The 22,500-nt window shown below is 44.3% G+C and overlaps 2 protein-coding genes across 2 annotated transcripts in view; one reads left to right on the forward strand and one right to left on the reverse strand.

Annotated features, from left to right (window-relative positions):
* Positions 1-184: 184 nt before the first annotated feature.
* Positions 185-13,850, forward strand: LOC114574037 (zinc finger protein 74). The gene is made up of 10 exons (XM_028606323.1): positions 185-839; positions 2,141-2,254; positions 2,700-2,853; positions 4,785-4,924; positions 5,810-6,036; positions 7,848-7,936; positions 8,251-8,381; positions 9,309-9,532; positions 10,084-10,271; positions 12,402-13,850. The coding sequence occupies exons 1-10, from the start codon at positions 590-592 to the stop codon at positions 13,672-13,674; spliced, it is 2,790 nt and encodes a 929-aa protein (XP_028462124.1). The 5' UTR covers positions 185-589; the 3' UTR covers positions 13,675-13,850.
* A 3,087-nt stretch (positions 13,851-16,937) lies between these two features.
* The window catches only part of LOC114546157 (ceramide-1-phosphate transfer protein), a 7,300-nt gene continuing 1,737 nt past the window's right edge, over positions 16,938-22,500 (reverse strand). Inside the window, exons 3-7 of the mRNA XM_028564835.1 lie at positions 22,082-22,245; positions 20,931-21,102; positions 20,006-20,156; positions 18,607-18,611; positions 16,938-17,204 (exon numbers count right to left, since the gene is read on the reverse strand). Coding sequence (XP_028420636.1) covers positions 16,938-17,204; positions 18,607-18,611; positions 20,006-20,156; positions 20,931-21,102; positions 22,082-22,245 — 759 coding nt within the window. The remainder of the gene's footprint in view (positions 17,205-18,606; positions 18,612-20,005; positions 20,157-20,930; positions 21,103-22,081; positions 22,246-22,500) is intronic.

The following is a 22,500-nucleotide window of genomic DNA, read 5'->3' on the forward strand; positions in this document are numbered from 1 at the left end:
AATATATCTTAGCAGAAAGTTGAAAAATGTTGCGTTTACTTCACACAAGGGCAGCCTTTTTCCCCTGTTGCCATGGGAACGTTATGAGGAATCACTTTATTTTCTCTTTTTCATCAAACTGCAATTTTGGCGAGTTCCCGCAATTTCATCGTATAATATAGCATATTCCATCACATTTTTTTTTTTTTTTTTAAGAAAACGTGCCGCATAATCAAGGATTTTTGTCCGCGACAATCACATTTTTCTGGAAGGGCTGTTTTGAAAAGCATGAATGTGACTAGATGTGGGAATAATATTCTGATTATTCTAACCCAGAGAATCAGACGTAATCTTAAAAACATGTATAACGAAATGAAAAGCAAGAGAATACGTGTTTTTTTCTGTTTAGCAAAGTGCATTTTTAAAACATTAAAAGAAAAAGTAGAAAAAGCTGCACCGTTCCCGTTTGTTTATTTTTTGTTTCTTGTCGGACATTATTTTGTGGCTGCACCGCCACAACCCGGAACAACACCGTCCGCGCAAAAAATGTGCGAAGCGGTGCAAAGTTTTTCTGCATAAACAAATCACACCTGTGGGGGACAAATTAAAGATGCTTTACTGGATGAAAAGGACCAGCGGTGGGTCCGAGACCACCGACGACCTCGGCAGCATGTCTAAAACCGACATACTGAGAGGAATCGTCACCGAGAAACTGACAACGGCCGCGCAAGAAATTTTAGCGGTTGTCGAGAGAACTATGGCCGGCTACGAGGAGGAGGCGTCGGGCTTCAGACGCGAGATCGACCGGCAGAGGAGGCAGCTGGAGCTCTTGCAGCCTCGGGTCAGACTAGATAGAAAAGGTGAGTCTCCGGTCCCGAGGCTCTTTTTTAAGGTGTGGGATTGTGGAACTCCGTTTAAAAAACGGCTAATTTAACGTGTCTTTGCTCGCGGACAAAAAATGTTGACTTCAAATTACATAAAACATTTCATAACATGACTTATGATGATATTATGTACAATTCGGCATGCTAAAAGTTGCACTAAACATAGTACATACGGTCAGCTTTCCCATTTGGTCGTGGGCTTGTGATGCTCCATTTAAAAAAAAAAACCCGCAAATTTAACGGTTATTTGCTCGCTGACAGACGTGTAAACTTAATATGACATAAAATGACATGGCGTTACATTTGTCCTGATATTAGTTACAATTCGGCATGCAAAAAGTTGCGCTAAACATAGTACATACAGTCAGCTTTCACATTTGGTTATGGATTGTGTTGCTCCATTTAAAAACGGCTAATTTAACGGTTATTTGCTCGCTGACAAACGTGTAGACGTCATATGACATAAAATGACATTTGTCCTGATATTATTTACAATTCGGCATGCAAGAAGTCACAGTGAACGTAGTAAATACAGTCAGGTTTCTCATTTGGTTTGGGATTGTCGAGCTCTATTTAAAAAGAGGCTAATTTAACGTTTCTTTTCTCGCTGACAATAGTGTAGACTTCCTAAAAACATAAAACATTTCATAACATGAATTATCATGATGTTACGTACAATTCGGCATGCAAAAAGTTGCACTAAACATAGTACATACAGTCAGCTTTCACATTTGGTTGTGGATTGTGTTACTCTATTTTAAAAACCGCTAATTTAACGGTTATTTGCACGCCGACAAAAGTGCACACTTCAAATGACATACATTACATTACACACATTTTAATAATGTTATTAACAATTCGTCTTGCAAAAACTTACACTAAACATAGTAACTACAGTAAGGTTTCACATTTGGTTTTCAGATTGTCGAAGTCCATGCAAAAAAAAACGCTAATTTAAAGTTTCTTTGCTCGCGGACAAAAAAATGTAGGCTCCAAATGATATAAAACATTACATAACACACATTGTCTCGATGTTATTTACAATTCGGCTTTAAAAAAGTTCCACTAAACGTGGTAAATACACGTCAGGTTTTACATTTTGGTCCACGATCCCGACTCTTATCGATCCTGGTGTCCTGGCTAGCCGGGAAAAACTAGGCGGGATCGTGACAGTGATTAAACTTCGTGAAGTTCCGTACATTTTCGTCTGTTGATACCTTGACATTTTAGGGAACTTTTTGCGTATGTGACTTTATTTATTTGTTTTGATTGTAAAGCTGAAGCCCTGGTACCGGATGAAGAAGGCCATGCTGCGGTTGTTCTGAGCGTTGATGGGGGGGCGGAAGAGGAGGAGCAGCGCACGCAGCAGTCCGGTAACTCCGGTAACTCAGGTAACTCGGGTAACCCAGGTAACTCAGGTAACCGTTTTCACGTCACTTTTTGGGGAAAGTACTAATTTAAATAGAGAGAAAGGGACGTAAAGAGCTGGACAGGCGACCTGAGAGGTTGGACAGACAGACAGACACTCAGACATACACAGAGACACACACACACACACACAACCACAGACAGACAGACAGACAGACACACACAGACAGACATACACAGATACACACATACAGACAGACACACACAGACAGACACACAGACATACACAGAGACACACACACACACACACACACATACAGACACTCACACACAGTCACACTCACACACAGACAGAGACACACAGACAGAGACACACAGACAGAGACACACTTTTTTTCTTTTAATGTTCTTGACTATTTTCTTTTTGTGACATTTCTGACACCTTTTTTTTCTCTTGATTGGTTTCAGGCGAGGAAGACGAGGGTGACTTCCTGTGGTATGGTGACGAAGATGAAGATGATGATGATGGCGATGAAGAGCAACGGCTGTCGTCACGGCCGGCGGCGAGTTCTCGACGGAAACGAGGAGATCTGAAGGACCCGGACTTCCAAATAACGCCAAGGTTACAAACCGCCTCTGAGACTCTACGCTAGTTAGCTTAGCATGCTAGTCCCCCCTCGTGTAAGTTGTTTGAGTTATTTCCACACTGGTTAATTTAAAGGTTAACTTTCCTCGTGTGTGTGTGTGTGTGGGTGGGTGTGTGTCTCCGTGTGTGTGTGTCTGGGTTTGTGTGTGTGTCTGTGGGTGTGTGTCTCTGTGTGTGTGTGTGTCTGGGTTTGTTTGTGGGTGGGTGTGTGTGTCTGGGTTTGTTTGTGTGTCTGTGGGTGTCTGGGTTTGTGTGTGGGTGGGTGGGTGTGTGTCTCTGTGTTTGTGTGTCTGGATTTGTGTGTGGGTGGGTGTGTGTCTCAGTGTGTGTGTGTCTGTGGGTGTGTTTGGGTTTGTTTGTGGGTGGGTGTGTGTCTCCGTGTGTGTGTCTGGGTTTGTGGGTGGGTGTGTGTCTCTGTGTGTGTGTGTCTGGGTTTGTTTGTGGGTGGGTGTGTGTCCGTGTGTGTGTGTCTGGGTTTGTGGGTGGGTGTGTGTCTCCGTGTGTGTGTCTGGGTTTGTTTGTGGGTGGGTGTGTGTCTCCGTGTGTGTGTCTGGGTTTGTTTGTGGGTGTGTGTGTGTCTCTGTGTGTGTGTGTCTGGGTTTGTTTGTGGGTGGGTGTGTGTCTCTGTGTGTGTGTCTGGGTTTGTGTGTGGGTGGGTGTGTGTGTGTCTCCGTGTGTGTGTGTCTGGGTTTGTGTGTGTGTGTGTGGGTGGGTGTGTGTGTGTGTGTGTGTGAGAGTGTGGGTGTGTTTCTCTCTCTCTGTGTGTGTCTGGGTTTGTTTGTGGGTGTGTGTGTGTCTCCGTGTGTGTGTCTGGGTTTGTGTGTGTCCCAGTTTTTGTGTCTAAGTGACTGATGGGAACAACAATCGTTGACATTGGTCCAGTATTAAGCCAGAAACAAGGACTTTTATCATCGTAAAACACTTCATTCAAAGAGGACAGAAACTAAATAAAACTACCAAAAGCCGTCTTGGTTCATCTTTCCACTGTTCCAACAATCACCACTCTGGTTGAAATAAACTCTTGATTCACACATTTACATGTGGAAATATGCTGACTCTATACACACTAAAAGTCCTGATTATTTACATGGAGTCTGGTGGAGATATGCTGGCTCTATACACGCTAAAAGTCCTGATTATTTACATGGAGTCTGGTGGAGATATGCTGGCTCCATACACGCTAAAAGTCCTGATTATTTACATGGAGTCTGGTGGAGATATGCTGGCTCTATACACGCTAAAAGTCCTGATTATTTACATGGAGTCTGGTGGAGATATGCTGGCTCTATACACGCTAAAAGTCCTGATTATTTACATGGAGTCTGGTAGAGATATGCTGGCTCTATACACGCTAAAAGTCCTGATTATTTACATGGAGTCTGGTGGAGATATGCTGGCTCTATACACGCTAAAAGTCCTGATTATTTACATGGAGTCTGGTGGAGATATGCTGGCTCTATACACGCTAAAAGTCCTGGTTATTTACATGGAGTCTGGTAGAGATATGCTGGCTCTATACACACTAAAAGTCCTGATTATTTACATGGAGTCTGGTGGAGATATGCTGACTCTATACACACTAAAAGTCCTGATTATTAACATGGAGTCTGGTGGAGATATGCTGGCTCTATACACACTAAAAGTCCTGATTATTTACATGGAGTCTGGTGGAGATATGCCGGCTTTAATTAAAAAAAAAGTTTAAATATTTTAAGAAATAAAATAGAAATATTTTACAAAATAACATTGAAATATTTTAACAAAAAAAAAAATTGAAATATTTTAAGAAAAGAAGTTAAAATATTTCCATAAATTATCGACCCGTAGAATAATCCTGTGTAGTTAATAGTCAGGCTCCAGTAAACAGGAAGTAGTGTTCTGGTTCCTAACTGACTGTTCCCCGGCAGGTTCTCCTCCCCCAGACCCTCCCCCGGCGGTGGCGAGCGGCGCCGACCCGGCAGACCCCGGAACCAGGACTCCCAGAACCACCTGGACCTGCGGGTCTGCTTCCTGAAGGACTCTCACAGTGACGTGCTCTCCAACAGGGGTGTGTATCAGAGAGAGGATGCTGTTGCTACGGCGACACACACTCAGGGGTGTCCCGGGAAACAAGTCAAATATTAATTAATTTGAAAGTCAAATATTAATTAATATAAAAGCCACTCCGATTTAAAAAGTTTATTTAAAACTGCTGTGTGTGTGTCTCTGTGTGTGTGTGTGTGTGTGTGTCTTCATGTATGTATGTGTGTCTCTGTGTGTTTGTCTATCTTCGTGTGTGTGCTTGTGTGTGTCTCTGTGTGTGTCTGTCTCTGTGTGTATATACGTGTGTGTCTCTGTGTTTGTCTGTGTGTTTGTCTGTGTGTGTGTGTGTGTGTCTGTGTGTGTCTCTCTGTGTGTGTCTGTCTCTGTGTGTATATATGTGTGAGTCTTTGTCTCTGTGTGTGTCTCTCGTGTGTTTGTCTCTGTGTGTGTGTCTCTCATGTGTTTTTCTCTGTGTGTGTGTGTGTGTGTGTGTGTGTGTGTGTGTGTGTGTGTGTGTATGTCTCTCTGTGTGTCTCTGTGTGTGTGTCTCTTTCTCTGTGTGTGTGTGTGTGTGTCTCTGTGTGTGTCTCTTTCTCTGTGTGTGTGTGTGTCTGTGTGTGTGTGTGTGTGTGTGTGTGTGTGTGTGTGTGTCTCTGTGTGTGTCTCTGTGTGTCTCTGTGTGTGTGTGTGTCTCTGTGTGTGTGTGTCTCTGTGTGTGTGTCTCTTTCTCTGTGTGTATGTGTCTGTCTCTGTGTGTGTGTGTGTGTCTGTGTGTGTGTCTCTCTGTGTGTGTGTGTCTGTCTGTGTGTGTGTGTGTGTGTGTGTGTGTGTGTGTGTGTGTGTGTGTGTGTCTCTGTGTGTGTGTGTGTGTCTCTGTGTGTCTCTCTGTGTGTGTGTCTATGTGTTCCAGTGTTTAAGAAGAACCCGGTGCAGGACCTGCGTTGTCCCCGCGGCCTGCAGGAGGAGGACTTCCTGTCGCTGCTGCGCTCCACCTTCCCCCAGCTCGCCGCGCACGAGCCCTTCGACGTCTTCACCACCGATTGGTCGCGCCGGCTCACCCCGCTGAGCGTCGCGCCGCTGACGCCGGAGGAGATCTGCAGCCGGCCGAGGAACTCGGCGCTCTACATCCGACTCAAGGTACTCTGGGTCTACATCTACCTTGGTCAGGGTCTGGTGGCTGGTGGAGAGCATTCTGGGAAATGTAGGCCTTCACATTTTTAGTTCAGGGATGTTTTTTTTTTAAAAAACTGTTCAAAGACATTGAAGATGAAAGTAGATGCTTATCCCAGCTAACACACACTGAGACAAACACACACATACAGAGACACACACACACACATACACAGAAACAGACACACACACAGACCGACTGACTGATGCCTGAGTTCCAACTTCAGCAACAACTTCCTGTAATTTTAGGATACATGAGAGAAGTCCACGGTTGAATAAGAGAGCAGCAGATCGCCTGCCAATCGGAAGGTTGGTGGTTCGATCCCTGGCCCTGCAGTCCCATGCCGAAGTGTCCTTGGGCAAGACACTGAACCCCCGATGCTGCTCCATCAGAGTGTGAATGTGTGTGAGTGATTATCTGATGAGCAGGTGGCTCCTTGTACGGCAGCCTCGGCTGTGTGAATGTGTGTGAATGGTGAATGGTTCCTGTACAATGTTAAAGCGCTCTGAGTAGTCGTTCAGACTAGAATAGCGCAATATAAGAACAGTCCATTTATATTTACACACAGACACACACCCAGACACACACAGAAACAGACACACACACAGACCAACTGACTGATGCCTGAGTTCCAACTATAGCAACAACTTCCTGTAATTTTAGGATACATGAGAGAAGTCCACGGTTGAATCTGAGAGCAGTAGGCCCGATGATTGGGTTATAAGAGAGCAGTAGGTCTGATTATTGGGTTATAAGAGAGCAGTAGGTCTGATGATTGGGTTATAAGAGAGCAGTAGGTCTGATTATTGGGTTATAAGAGAGCAGTAGGCCCGATGATTGGGTTATAAGAGAGCAGTAGGTCTGATTATTGGGTTATAAGAGAGCAGTAGGTCTGATTATTGGGTTATAAGAGAGCAGTAGGTCTGATTATTGGGTTATAAGAGAGCAGTAGGTCTGATTATTGGGTTATAAGAGAGCAGTAGGCCCGATGATTGGGTTATAAGAGAGCAGTAGGCCCGATGATTGGGCAGTAGGCCCGATGATTGGGTTATAAGAGAGCAGTAGGCCCGATGATTGGGTTATAAGAGAGCAGTAGGCCCGATGATTGGGCAGTAGGCCCGATGATTGGGTTATAAGAGAGCAGTAGGCCCGATGATTGGGTTATAAGAGAGCAGTAGGCCCGATGATTGGGCAGTAGGCCCGATGATTGGGTTATAAGAGAGCAGTAGGCCCGATGATTGGGTTATAAGAGAGCAGTAGGCCCGATGATTGGGTTATAAGAGAGCAGTAGGCCCGATGATTGGGCAGTAGGCCCGATGATTGGGTTATAAGAGAGCAGTAGGCCTGATGATTGGGTTATAAGAGAGCAGTAGGTCTGATTATTGGGTTATAAGAGAGCAGTAGGCCCGATGATTGGGCAGTAGGCCCGATGATTGGGTTATAAGAGAGCAGTAGGTCTGATTATTGGGTTATAAGAGAGCAGTAGGTCTGATTATTGGGTTATAAGAGAGCAGTAGGCCCGATGATTGGGCAGTAGGCCCGATGATTGGGTTATAAGAGAGCAGTAGGTCTGATTATTGGGTTATAAGAGAGCAGTAGGTCCGATGATTGGGCAGTAGGCCCGATGATTGGGTTATAAGAGAGCAGTAGGCCCGATGATTGGGCAGTAGGCCCGATGATTGGGTTATAAGAGAGCAGTAGGTCTGATGATTGGGTTATAAGAGAGCAGTAGGCCCGATGATTGCCGAGTGTTTGATCCTGAACTCATGTCTTTCAGACCGGTGTGGAGGATCCTCCGCAGAGACCAGAAGGTTCTCCGTCGGGCTCGGCAACCACGTCGGCCGAGGACACGGAGGCGTGCGCCAGGTAACACACACACACACACACACACACACACACACACACACACACACACACACACACACACACACACACACACACACACAGTTGGAAAAATCATCAATAAAAATTTTCACGGAAAGAAAAAAGCGTTACAAACTTCGGAAAAGGCCCAGTTCTGATTATTGGGGGGGTGGTAACCCTATCTATCTATCTATCTATCTATCTATCTATCTATCTATCTATCTATCTATCTATCTATCTATCTATCTATCTATCTATGTATGCATGCATGCATCTATCCATCTCTCCATCCATCTCTCCGTATCGTGTGACTGCAGGTTATCGTCTCCCAGAGTTGAGTCTGAAAGGCGCGGCCGCGGCCGACCTTCCCTCCGAGAGAAGCCTCCTCTCCTCCTCTTCAAGGTCTGCGTGCTGGAGGACTCTCAGACAGACAAGCTGTCTAACAAAGGTAAACCTGTCTGTCTGTCTGTTCCCTCTCAGACAGACAAGCTGTTTAACAAAGGTAAACCTGTCTGTCTGTTCCCTCTCAGACAGACAAGCTGTTTAACAAAGGTAAACCTGTCTGTCTGTCTGTTCCCTCTCAGACAGACAAGCTGTCTAACAAAGGTAAACCTGTCTGTCTGTTCCCTCTCAGACAGACAAGCTGTTTAACAAAGGTAAACCTGTCTGTCTGTCTGTTCCCTCTCAGACAGACAAGCTGTCTAACAAAGGTAAACCTGTCTGTCTGTTCCATCGTTTCCCAGTGTTCCCGTGGCGTCCTAGTGGCATCTAACCCTTTTGTACTTCAAATATTCAAGTTAAAAAGTACATACAAAATATTTTGACTTTTTTGATAACAATATTTAGGTTATTTTTACTTTAAATATTTTGACTTTTTTTACTTTAAATATTTTGACTTTTTTACTAAATATATTTTGACTTTTTTTACTTTAAATATTTTGACTTTTTTTTTATTAAATATATTTTGACTTTTTTTACTTTAAATATTTTGACTTTTTACTAAATATATTTTGACTTTTTTTTTTACTTTAAATATTTTGACTTTTTTACTTGAAATATTTTGACTTTTTTACTTGAAATATTTTGACTTTTTTTACTTTAAATATTTTGACTTTTTTACTAAATATATTTTGACTTTTTTTACTTTAAATATTTTGACTTTTTTATTAAATATATTTTGACTTTTTTTACTTTAAATATTTTGACTTTTTTACTAAATATATTTTGACTTTTTTTACTTTAAATATTTTGACTTTTTTACTTTAAATATTTTGACTTTTTTACTTGAAATATTTTGACTTTTTTACTAGAAATATTGATGCGTTGTAACCAGATGAAATAGGAGCAGGTTCAGAAGTTGTATTTGTTGTTCCAGTGTTTCTGAAGTCGCGGGCTCGAGACCTGCCGTGTCCCCGCGGGCTGACGGAGGAGGACTTCCTGTCCCTGCTGCGCTCCAGCTTCCCTCAGCTGGCCGGAGACGACAAAACCTTCACCATCTTCAAGTCGGATCGCAGCTGGCGACTCCAGAGACTCAAAGTGAAGAAGATGACGCCGGAGAACGTCATCAGGATCACCAAGTTCCTCTACATTCGACTCAAGGTATATACTTCACGTATTTAATATGTATTTATTAAGGTAGGAATCCCCTGAATAGTTCTACTGGTTGTTAAACTGGACGGGTCCAATAACCTCTGAATAGTTCTACTGGTTGTTAAACTGGACGGGTCCAATAACCTCTGAATAGTTCTACTGGTTGTTAAATTGAATGTTATTGCATTATGTCGGCAGGATCATTTAAAAGGCAACCGCGACTACATTGTTTCTGATACCGTGGTGGCAGAAATTTTGCTGTGGTGGGCCGCCACTACAAAATCAGCATAGAGGAATAATTAACTGTTATAAAAGTTATAAGTAACTGAGGACATTTACTCGTGCAAAGCAAGGTGACTATAGTTTAGACTTTTGGATTTTAGTTTAGTTTCTGTTAAGTTTGTTTAAGTTAAGGTTAGTTTGAGTTATTTTTCAGAAAAGTTTCTCTTGTTTTTGTCAGATAAAATATGTAGGAGAGTCCAAAATCTAAATGTTAGATGGGATTTTCAGACTTTCTTTCGTATGGAGTTATTTTCTTAACAAAACATCAACACTTCTAGACAGGAGAGGAGCAAGAAGAAGGAGAAGGAAAGGAAGAGGAAGAAGAAGGAGAAGAAGAAGGAGAGGAAGGAGAAGAAGAGGAGGGGGAAGATCTTAACCTTTCATGGAGCACCGATGGCGCCCCGACTGATTCTCTGTCCGCTGCTGCTGAGGGGATAAAAAGTGATAAAACTCGCCGCCATTCAAGGTAATTACTGTCTGCATATAGAGTACTTTTAACTTTTGGTACTTTAAGTATATCTTTAGGCTGTCACTTTTGTACTTTTAGTTAAGTAAAAACGACTGGCTGTTACAGCGTTCTCGCTCTATACGGGACCAGTGTTTGTTTTTTTTATTATTTTTTTACTTGAACTATTGTTGACTTTTTGACTTGAAATATTTTGACTTATTGACTAAAAATATCTGGACTTTTTTACTTGAAATATTTTTACATTTTTACTAAAAATATATATATATATATACAGTGGGGGAAATAAGTATTTGACCCCTTGCTGATTTTGCAGGTTTGCCCACTTACAAAGAATGCAAAAATCTACAATTTTAATCATATGTACATTCTAACAGTGAAAGACAGAATCCCAAAGAAAATTCCAGAAAATCACATCATATGAATTTATTAAAATTGATAACCATCTGATGAGGAAAAACAAGTATTTGACCCCTGGACAAACAGCATGTTAATATTTTGTAGAAAAGCCATTATTGGCCAGCACAGATGTCAAACGGTTTTATAGTTGGTGACAAGGTTTGTGCACATTTCGGCAGGGATGTTGGCCCCTCCTCCCTGCAGACAGCCTCCAAATCATTCAGGTTCCGAGGTTGTCGCCTGGCAACTCGAATTTTAAGCTCCCTCCAAAGATTTTCAATCGGATTCAGGTCTGGAGACTGGCTAGGCCACTCCAGAACCTTGATGTGCTTCTTCTTCAGCCACTCTTTTTGTTGCTTTGGCGGTGTGCTTAGGGTCGTTGTCGTGCTGAAACACCCATCCTCGACCCATCTTCAGCTCTCTCACTGAGGGAAGGAGATGTCGGTCCAGAATTCCACGATACATGGCCCCGTCCATCCTCCCCTCAATACGATGGAGTTGTCCCGTCCCCTTGGCTGAAAAGCACCCCCAAAGCATGATGTTGCCACCACCATGCTTGACGGTGGGGATGGTGTTCTTTGGGTTGTACTCGGTGTTCTTTGCCCTCCAAACACGACGAGTTGAGTTGAGGCCAAAAAGTTCTATTTTGGTCTCATCTGACCACATCACCTTCTTCCAGGCCTCTTCTGAGTCGTCCAGGTGGTGAATGGCGAACTTCATGCAGGCCTGTACATGTTTCTTCTTGAGCAGGGGGACCTTGCGTGCGCTGCAGGATTTCAATCCATGACGGCGTAGTGTGTTACCAACCGTTTCTTTTGTAACTGTGGTCCCAGCTGCCTTCAGTTGATTCATCAGTTTCCCCCCTTGTGGTTTTGGGATGATTCCTCACCGTTCGCATGATCAGGGACACCCCACGAGGCAAGATCTTGTATGGAGGCCCAGACCGAGGGAGGTTGGCGGTTGTGTGGTGCTTCTTCCATTTCCTGATAACTGCACCGACAGTTGATCTTTTCTCTCCAAGTTGCTTTCCGATTCTCTTGTAGCCCATCCCAGCCTTGTGCAGATCAACAATCTTGTCCCTGATGTCCGTAGAAAGCTCTTTGGTCTTGCCCATGGTAGTGATGTTGGATGCTGGTTGTTTGGGTGTTGACAGGTGTCTTTTATACAGGTAACGAGGTGAGGCAGGTATATTTGATGTAGATAATTGGTTCGGATTGGGGCTGTGTCTTAAAGAAAGACTAACTGGCTTGTAGGAGCCAGAATACTTGCTGTTTGTCCAGGGGGTCAAATACTTGTTTTTCCTCATCAGATGGTTATCAATTTTAATAAATTCATATGATGTGATTTTCTGGAATTTTCTTTGGGATTCTGTCTTTCACTGTTAGAATGTACATATGATTAAAATTGTAGATTTTTGCATTCTTTGTAAGTGGGCAAACCTGCAAAATCAGCAAGGGGTCAAATACTTATTTCCCCCACTGTATATATATTTTTTTTTACTAGAAATATTTTGACTTTTTTACTTGAAATATATATTTTTTTAAATAAAAATATTTTGACTTGAAATTATTTTGACTGTTTTACTAAAGATATTTGGACTTTTTTTACATGAAATATTTGGACTTTTTTTGAAATTTAAAATATTTTGATTTTTTTTACTTGAAATATTTTCATTTAATTTCCATGAAGAACTTATACACAAAGTAAAGTATTGCTTCTGCTCCACATCAGCTCTGTTCAGCAGGACCTGGAGACAGAGGAGGCCGACAGCCGGCTGGACTCTGGCGGAGACGAGGCGTTGGACGGAGACGACGACGACGACGACTGGAAACCCGACGGCGAAGCCGAACCGCGGACGTCGAAGCCGGCGCCGCTGCCGGCGCCGCGCAAGAAGTGCCGGGCCGGCCGCCCGTGTGGCGTGGAGGGGAAGCTGATCGAGCGCAAGACGGCGTGTAAGGTCTGCGGCGTTTGGTACCGGCTGACGGGCAGTCTGATCAAACACGCGTGGAGCCACGCCGAGGACTCGCCCTCGCCGCCGCACGTCTGCGGCGTGTGCGGCGAGAATTTCGACTCGCCGGGAGCCCTGAAGGGACACCTCAAGACGTACCAGAAGACCCACGAGTGCTCGTACTGCTCCAAGGCGTTCTTCACCCTCACGGGCCTCCAGTACCACGTCACGCGCCACACGGGCGACCGGCCGTTCAAGTGCGACGCGTGCGGCAAGACCTTCCCGCGCCTGTCGAGCCTGAGCATCCACCGCTGGGTCCACGTGGACGACAAGCCGCACAAGTGCGAGCTGTGCACGAGAGCGTTCGGTTTGAAGGCGCAGCTCCGGGCGCACGTGCGCTCGCACGCCAGGCAAGACAAGTACCAGTGCAACGTTTGCGGGAAGTTCCTAACCGACCTGCGGTCCCTGTCCCGCCACAAGACGGTGCACTCGGGCGAGCGGCGCCACGGCTGCGAGGTCTGCGGCAAGCGCTTCAAGCTCGCCAACGCGCTCAAGTCGCACCAGCTGACGCACACGGAGCGCGAGCGCCCGTTCCTCTGCCACATCTGCTGCAACACGTTCACCACCAACTGCACGCTCAACGCCCACTTCCGGCGCATGCACTGCAGCGAGCGCCCCTTCCCGTGCGCCGTGTGCGGCAAGGGGTTCATATCCAACGGCGAGCGCAAGGCGCACATGCGCACGCACACGGGGGAGGCGCCGTACGGCTGCTCCGAGTGCGGCCGCTTCTTCAAGCGCAAGAGCCACCTGAACAACCACGTGCGGAGCCACCTGGGCATCAAACGCTACACGTGCGCCGTGTGCGGCAAGGCGTGCTCGCGCCAGGAGCACCTGACCGTGCACATGAGGACGCACAACGGGGAGAGACCGTACCAGTGCGCGCTCTGCGACAAGGCCTTCACGCAGAGCCACTGTCTGAAAACGCACATGAAGAGCCACCGGGGGGGAGACGGCGACGAGGGAGACGAGCCGTTCCTGAACGCATCGGCGCCCTGAGAGGGTCGTCCTGCAGCGGCAGCAAAAAACTGTCCTTTTTAGTAGTGTCCTGAGGAGTGTCCCGGGACAGACAGACAACGTTTTCGACACTTTGTGTGACGTAAACATTGGAAAAAGTGACGAAAACATTTTAAAAAGTGATAAACATTTTAAAAGTGACGTAAACATTGAAAAAAGGTGACGTAAACATTGAAAAAAGTGACGAAAACATTGAAAAAAGTGACGAAAACATTGAACAAAGGTGACGTAAACATTGAAAAAAGTGACAAAAACATTGAAAAAAGTGACGAAAACATTTTAGAAAGTGACAAAAACATTTTAGAAAGTGACAAAAACATTGAAGAAAGTGACGAAAACATTGAAAAAAGGTGACGTAAACATTGAAAAAAATGACAAAAACATTGAAAAAAGTAACATTTTAAAAAGTGACAAACATTTTAGGAAGTGACAAAAACATTTTAGAAAGTGACGTAAACATTGAAAAAAGTGACGTAAACATTGAAAAAAGTGACAAAAACATTGAAAAAAGTGACCAAACATTTTAAAAAGTGAGAAAAGTGACGAAAACATTGAAAAATGGTGACGTAAACATTGAAAAAAGTGACGAAAACATTTTTAAAAGTGACAAAAACATTGAAAAAAGTGACCAAACATTTTAAAAAGTGACAAAAAAAATTGAGAAAAGTGACAAACATTGAAAAATGGTGACGTAAACATTGAAAAAAGTGACAATTTTTTTTTTAAAAGTGACCAAATATTTTTAAAAGTGACGAAAACATTTTGAAAAGTGACGAAAACATTTTAAAAAGTGACAAACATTTTAGAAAGGGACAAAAACATTGAAGAAAGTGACGTAAACATTGAAAAAGTGACAAACATTTAAAAAAGTGATGAAAACATTGAAAAAAAGTGACAAAATCGTCAGGTTAGGGTTAGTCTGGTCATGGGAGTCAGAGGACAGTGTCTGACTGTCCCGGGACACTCCTCAGGACACTACTAACAGTTCAGGACAGGACAACCACGTGCAGAGCCACTTGGGCATCAAACGCTACGTGTGCGCCGTGTGCGGGAAAGCGTGCTCGCGCCAGGAGCACCTGACTGTGCACGTGCGGACGGGGAGAGACCGTACCAGTGCTCTGCGACAAGGCCTTCACGCAGGGCCACTGTCTGTAAACGCACACGAGGAGCCACCGGGGGGGAAGACGAGACGTTCCTGAACGCATCGGCGCCCTGAGAGGCTCGTCCTGCAGCGGCAGTGGCAGCAAAAAACTGTCCTGTTTAGTAGTGTCAGTCAAGACACTGTCCTGTGACTCCCATGACTGTCCCGGGACAGGCAGACACTGTCCTGTGACTCCCAGACACTGTCCTGTGACTCCCATGACTGTCCCGGGACAGGCAGACACTGTCCTGTGACTCCCATGACTGTCCCGGGACAGGCAGACACTTCCTGTGACTCCCAGACACAGCACTTCTCTCGTGCTGTCTGGAGAGTCCTGTCGGCGAAGGGGATTTTAAATATTTGTCTCCCCGTTATTGTTTAGGCAGCATTTAACATTTGAGAACTTCAGTTGGTTTTGTTAGGTAAAAAATGGTTTTGTAAAAAAATAAAGGAGAGAAAAGCCATCCAGATAAAGAAGTGGAACTTAAGTATCGTTCTGGTGTTGGTCCGGCTTTTAGATAGAAAATGAATTAACCAAACTGTCACTTTTGTCGAAATCTTTTCAATTTTTTACTTTTTTTTTATTATGTAATTTTATCAATTTTTTTTTCTTCCAAATGTTATAAAATTAAAAAAAGTGAACTGACCACTTACTGGACTTGTGAAGAGCCATGTAGAAAACCGTCCACGTTATTTTAATTTTTTTTGACCATTTCGTTGAAAGAAAACCCCCAAAATTTCTGAAATTCAAACATTTTGTAAAATGGGTTTAAAGTGATGTTTGGGAGTCATTTCACCCTAGGGTGACCTCGAGCCAAACAACCTCCCCCCCTCTCCCCGCTTTTTTTTTTCTCCCCTTGTTATAACGTTGGTCGAGTTAGCTGTTAGCGTTATTAGCTGAAGAACACTAATATCCCACGTGGTCCTGAATGCAGCATATGGTGCCTTACAGTGCATGTTTCCCTCCAGTATTGACTGCATATATCCTGCTTTTGTTCTTTTTAAACTGCTGATGTATTGTACTTGTACTTGTATTACTTGTACATGTATAACGTGTTGTACTTGACTGTAAACGTGTTCTGCTCCAAACTGTTTGCGAGACCAAAATAAAGAAATAAAGTTTGTTGTGTGTAAAGTATTTCCCCGGTCATGGAGTTCCTGAGGATGTTTGGAAAGTAACAGAGTACATTTACTCCAGTAGAGATTTGAGGTATTTGTACTTTAATCTTTTCACAACTTCTTTTGGTGTGTGTGTGTGCGTGTGCGTGTGTACTATGAGGTGTGTGTGTGTGTGCGAGTACAATGAGGTGTGTGCGTGTGTACTGTCAGTACTGTGTGAGTACTATGAGGTGTGTACTGTCAGTACTGTGTGTGTGTGTGTGTGTGTGTGTGTGTGTGTGTGTGCGAGTACTATGAGGTGTGTGTGAGTACTGTGTGCGCGTGTGTACTGCCAGTACTGTGTGTGTGTGTGTGTGTGTGTGTGTGTGTGTGTGTACTATGAGGTGTGTGTGAGTACTATGAGGTGTGCGGTGTGTGCGTGTGTACTATGAGGTGTGTGTGTGTGTACTATGAGGTGTGCATGTGTGTGCGTGTGTACTGTCAGTACTGTGTGTGTGTGTACTATGAGGTGTGCGTGTGTACTGTCAGTACTGTGAGGTGTGCGTACTATGAGGTGTGCGGTGTGTACTGTCAGTAATGTGAGGTGTGCGTACTATGAGGTGTGCGGTGTGTACTGTCAGTAATGTGTGTGTACTGTGAGTACTGTGAGGTGTGTGTACTATGAGGTGTGCGGTGTGTGCGTGTGTACTGTCAGTACTGTGAGGTGTGTGTACTATGAGGTGTGCGGTGTGTACTGTCAGTAATGTGTGTGTACTGTGCGTACTATGAGGTGTGCGGTGTGTACTGTCAGTACTGTGTGTGTACTGTCAGTACTGTGTGAGTACTATGTGTGTCTGTGTTTGTATTTTGTGGGTCAGAAAGTCTTTTATTTTGGCGCTCCGTACGACAGGAAGTGTCTCTTTGTGCGTCCAGTCTGTGTGTGGCAGCCGCGGTGCGTTCAGGGCAGCTCCAGCATGCCGTGCTCGGCGAGGATCCCGCGGTGCGTTCAGGGCAGCTCCAGCATGCCGTGCTCGGCGAGGATCCGCTGCGTCTGCGCGTGCACGAGCTCCAGAGCGTGGATGATGGCGTGCAGCACGGGCGCCGCGTCGCGCTGCGTCTCCACGCAGACCAGCTGCAGGAAGAAGCCTCGGTCCGGCAGCGCCAGGAACACGAACTCCGCCGCCTGGCGCAGCACCCAGGGGTGGTGGGGCGCCAACGCCACCCTGTAGGCGTCCCTGAGGAGGGGGGGGGGGGGGATGGAGAGCAGCGGGCGCTTAGCGTGACATCATCAACCTGGGACCTGTTGTTAGTTTTTATGGGACAAAAACGCTGGAAAAAAGGCGACAAAAACATTGAAAACTAAGTGACAAAAACAATGGAGAACACCCCGAATGTCAACTTTTAGTTTTTCTGAGTCAAATTTTTTGTCACTTTTTTTCGGAGTCAAGACATTTGTGTCACTTTGTTTTTACATTTTTGTCAAAGTTCAAGTTTCAAATGCCATAAAATTGACAGACATTGAAAACTAAGTGACAAAAACAATGGGAAACACCCCAAATATAGATGTTGTCCCGGCAACCGGCAACTTTTAGTTTTTCTGGGTCAAATTTTTTGTCACTTTTTTTCTGAGTCAAGACATTTTGTCACTTTTTTGACATTTGTGTCACTTTGTTTTTACGTTTGTGTCACTTTGTTTTTACATTTGTGTCAATGTTCAAGTTTCAAATGCCATAAAATTGACAGACATTGAAAACTAAGTGACAAAAACAATGGGAAACACCCCAAATATAGATGTTGTCCCGGCAACCGGACACTTTTAGTTTTTCTGGGTCAAGATTTTAAATGAAAAAACCTTTTTTATCAACGTTCTGGTCGTCTTTTTCAATAGTTTCGTGGCTTTCCCTGATTTTTTTTGTCACTTTTTTTTTTACGTTTGTCGACTTTTTCGGAGTCTTTTGAAGTTCTTGTTCTCTTGAAGTTCTTCTTGAAGTTCTCCCAAATTTTTTGTCACTTTTTTGACATTTGTGTCACTTTCTTTGACATTTGTGTTTTCAAAGTTCTTTCATCAATAGTTTTTTCTTCAAATGCCATAAAATTGACAAACATTGAAAACTAAGTGACAAAAACAATGGGAAATACCCCGAATATAGATGTTGTCCCGGCAACCGTCAACTTTTAGTTTTTCTCTGTGAAGATTTTAAATGAAAAAGCCTTTTAATCAACGTTTTGGTTGTCTTTTTTTAGATAGTTTCGTGGCTTTCCCCGACGTTTTTGTCACTTTTTTTCAACGTTTGTCGACTTTTTTTTTTTTTTTTGAGTCTTTCGAAGTTTTTGTGGGGTTTTTCCCAAAAACTTTTGTCACTTTTTTCAAAATGTTTGTCACTTTTTTTTTACATTTGTGTCACTTTTTTGACATCTGTGTCACTTTGTTTTTCCATTTGTGTCAAAGTTCAAGTTTCAAATGCCATAAAATTGAAAGACATTGAAAACTAAGTGACAAAAACAATGGGAAACACCCCAAATATAGATGTTGTCCCGGCAACCGTCAACTTTTAGTTTTTCTGGGTCAAGATTTTAAATGAAAAAGCCTTTTTTATCAACGTTCTGGTCGTCTTTTTCGATAGTTTCGTGGCTTTCCCTGATTTTTTTTGTCACTTTTTTTAACGTTTGTCGACTTTTTCTGAGTCTTTTGAAGTTCTTCTTGAAGTTCTCCCAAATTTTTTGTCACTTTTTTGACATTTGTGTTTTCAAAGTTCTTTCATCAATAGTTTTTTCTTCAAATGCCATAAAATTGACAAACATTGAAAACTAAGTGACAAAAACAATGGGAAACACCCCGAATATAGATGTTGTCCCGGCAACCGTCAACTTTTAGTTTTTCTGGGTCAAGATTTAAAATGAAAAAACCTTTTTATCAACGTTTTGGTCGTCTTTTTTTCGAGAGCTTCGTGGCTTTCCCCGACGTTTTTGTCACTTTTTTTCAACGTTTGTCGACTTTTTTTTTTACATTTGTGTCACTTTTTTTCTAAATGTTTGTCACTTCTTAGACATTTGTGTCACTTTTTTACACTTTTGTTTGACATTTTGTGTCACTTTTTTGACATTTGTGCCACTTTTTTTCTTTTACATTTGTGTCACTTTTTTGACATTTGTGCCACTTTTTTTCTTTTTCTTTTACATTTGTCTCACTTTTTTTTTTTTTTTTTTTCACATTTGTGTAACTTTTTTGACATTTGTGCCACTTTTTTTCTTTTTCTTTTACATTTGTGTCTCTTTTTCTTTTACATTTGTGTCACTTTTTTGACATTTGTGCCACTTTTGTGAGACAAAAGTGGCACAAAAGTGAGACAAATGTAAAAACATTTGTCTTAAAGACACAGAGACAAAGACACACACGCACACACAAAGACACACACAGACAAAGGCACACACACACACAAAGACACACACAGACAAAGGCACACACACAAAGACACACACAGACAAAGGCACATACACAAACACACACAAAGACACACAGACAAAGGCACACACACACACAAAGACACACACAGACAAAGGCACACACACAAAGACACACACAGACAAAGGCACATACACAAACACACACAAAGACACACACAGACAAAGGCACACACACACACACACACACACACACACACAAAGACACACACAGACAAAGACACACAGAGACAAAGGCACATACATTTGTTTTTTTCTTTTACATTTGTGTCACTTTTTTGACATTTGTGTCACTGTTTTTTACATTTTTGTCACTTTGTTTTTACATTTGTGTCATGCTCAATTGGTAGAGCGGGTGCACGTATACAGAGGTTTATTCCTCGATGCAGAAGGTCCAGGGTTCGAGTCCGACCTGTGACAGTTTCCTGCATGTCTCTCCCCTTTCATACCTCCGCTGTCCTATCCATTCAAGGCCTAAAATGCCCCAAAAAATAATCTTGCCCTAACCCCTCCCTTCCCCTGCCGTGTCGGGGTTCTAACCCCCGGCCGGTTAGAGTAGCCGTTACCTGCTGAGCTCTCCGGGCGTCTTGTATCGCCCGTGGGTGTCCGGGCCTTCAGCCAGTCCCTCCAGCATGAGCTTCAGCCACAGCAGCGAGCGGTGCAGCCGCAGCAGAGTCCTGCAGCCAGAGTCGGTCCGCCAAGAGAAGTTCACCACGCCGCCTTTAAGCTCCGCCTCCACCATGGAGCGCACCGAACGGTACGGCTGGAGAGGGAGGGAGAGAGAGGGGGAGAGAGAGGGAGAGGGAGGGAGGGAGAGGGGGAGAGAGAGAGGGGGGAGAGAGGGAGGGAGGGGGGAGAGAGAGAGGGAGGGAGAGGGGGAGGGAGAGGGGAGAGGGGAGAGAGAAGGAGGGAGAGGGGAGAGAGAGGGGGAGAGAGAGAGAGAGGGAGAGGGAGGGAGGGAGAGGGGGAGAGAGAGAGGGGAGAGAGAGAGAGAGGGAGAGAGAGAGGAGAGAGAGAGGAGGAGAGAGAGAGAGGGAGGGAGAGGGAGAGAGGGAGAGGGGGAGAGAGAGAGGGGGAGAGAGAGAAAGAGGGAGAGAGAGAGAGGGAGAAGGAGGGAGGGAGAGAGGGAGAGACAGGAGAGAGGGAGAAGGAGGGAGGGAGAGAGAGAAAACAGAGAGAGAGAGAAAACAAAAAAGAAATAAGTGGATAACTTTGGATAAAATCGGTCTCCCCTCTCTGTAGTCCAAACGACACAGTTTGTAGTCCCGAGCGGTCAGACGGACCGCGTTTCCCATTAGCCTGTGTGCCTTTGTGTGTGTCTTTGTCTGTGTGTGTCTTTGTGTGTGCGTGTGTGTCTTTGTCTCTGTGTCTTTATCTTTGTGTGTGTGTGTGCCTGCGTGCATGTGATGTGTCTTTGTGTGTGTGTGTGTGTGTGTCTCTCTTTGAGTGTGTGTGTGTGTATGTGTGTGTGTCTCTTTTAGTGTGTGTGTGTGTGTGTGTGTGTGTGTGTGTGTGTGTTTTTTTTCGTGACACTCACCCCGCTCCGTAGTCCAAACGACGCTGGCGTTTGTAGTCCCGAGAGGCCAGACGGACCGCGTTTCCCATGAGCCTCGGCGGCTCGTTTGAGGGCCAGCTCTCGTATCAGGACAACCTTCTCCTTCACCTTCTGGGAGAAGAAGCCCACCATGGTCCCGAGAGACTCCATGAAACTGGAACACAGATTTCACCCGACAAACATCAGACCAACCTGTCCCAGTCTTTACCGTGGGTGGTCTTAAAGTGCCCATATTGTGAAAAAAACACTTTTTCCTGAGATGAGGGGTGTTATTTTGTGTCTCTGGTGCTTCCACACGCTTAGCATTAGCATGCTAAGGCTAGCATGCTAGCTCGTTCTCAATAGAAAAGCACCTCTACAACTAACACAAGTTCACCCTAATCACCAAAAGAACTACTTCCATGTGCTCCCTCATTTAGAAGAAGTCTCCCAGCTAATCCTGCCTTGGAACTGACCGAAGTCGGAGAAACAGCCTTTCTTTTACTGTCTCTAGAGTTAGCTAGCTGACATGATCTACATCTGAGCTACTGAGCATGTGCGAGTGCAATCAAAGATAGTACAGAAGAAGAAGAAGATGAAAAGAGGTCTCACTCTGTAGCTAAAACAGAGACCTGAACACAGGGTGAAAAGAGGAGCTGCAGCAATGTGCAGTACAACAAAAAGATGGTGTGTTTTGAAAATTAAACCATGTAAACCTATTCCGGTACAACCTTAAAATACAGTTATGAACCTGAAAATGAGCCATAATATGGGCGCTTTAATGTTGTTTTAACGTTAGCGTGTCCAGATAACCGGCCAACCACCTTAGTAACACGGTAACGCGGCCTCGACAAACAATTATTTTGTAGATTAATCGATTTGTCAGTTGCAGTGTTGTGCTGTAGTAAAGTACAAATACTGTGGTTACTGTAGTTTTTCCCAGTTTTACGTATATCTTTAGTTTATTTACTATGAAAACTTTCACTTTTACTTAAACATTTCGTACATGAAATAAAAGAAGATATTCCCCCTGCTCTGGCGTTTCCCCTTCTCATCCCCCCTGCTCTCATGTCCATCCCTCTCATTCCCCCTGCTTTGGTGTCCCCCCCCCTCATTCCCCCTGCTCTCCTTTAACAATAAGGTAGTTCCTGTACTTGAGCAGCTGATCCCAGCTCTGCAGGTACGGCTCGAGCAAGATGTCGTCGGCCTCCGCGCGGCTGGACTTTAAATACCGCAGCAGACGCCAGGCCTGAAACGATTGGCCGGGACACTCCTTTATGAGGGGCGGGGCTTCGTCATGGACCAATGGAGGCGCAGGCTGAAAAAAAAAAAAAAGAAAAACCCAACACATTAAGTATGTATTGTTTTTTCAGTTAGCTACTTGCGATTACAAACAACGTAGTCCGACATAAACACGCATACTGGGTCCTGGTTTGTTGGTCTGAGCGCAAGGCTTGAAGCGCCTGGTGCTGGTGCGTTCAGGGTGTGTAGGAATCCACATGGTCCTAAAGGGTTGTACTTAGTGTCTTCATTAATCAGAGGTGTGTTTTGGGCGTAACATGCAATCAACCAA

Source organism: Perca flavescens, chromosome 19, assembly GCF_004354835.1.
Source record: "Perca flavescens isolate YP-PL-M2 chromosome 19, PFLA_1.0, whole genome shotgun sequence".
Taxonomy (NCBI): domain Eukaryota; kingdom Metazoa; phylum Chordata; class Actinopteri; order Perciformes; family Percidae; genus Perca; species Perca flavescens.

Coding starts and splice junctions, on each gene's coding strand:
- LOC114574037 (XM_028606323.1), top strand. CDS start 590: ATGCTTTACTGGATGAAAAGGACCAGCGGTGGGTCCGAGACCACCGAC. Junction 2,854..4,784: donor GACTTCCAAATAACGCCAAG/GTTACAAACCGC, acceptor GTTCCCCGGCAG/GTTCTCCTCCCCCAGACCCT. Junction 6,037..7,847: donor CGCTCTACATCCGACTCAAG/GTACTCTGGGTC, acceptor CATGTCTTTCAG/ACCGGTGTGGAGGATCCTCC.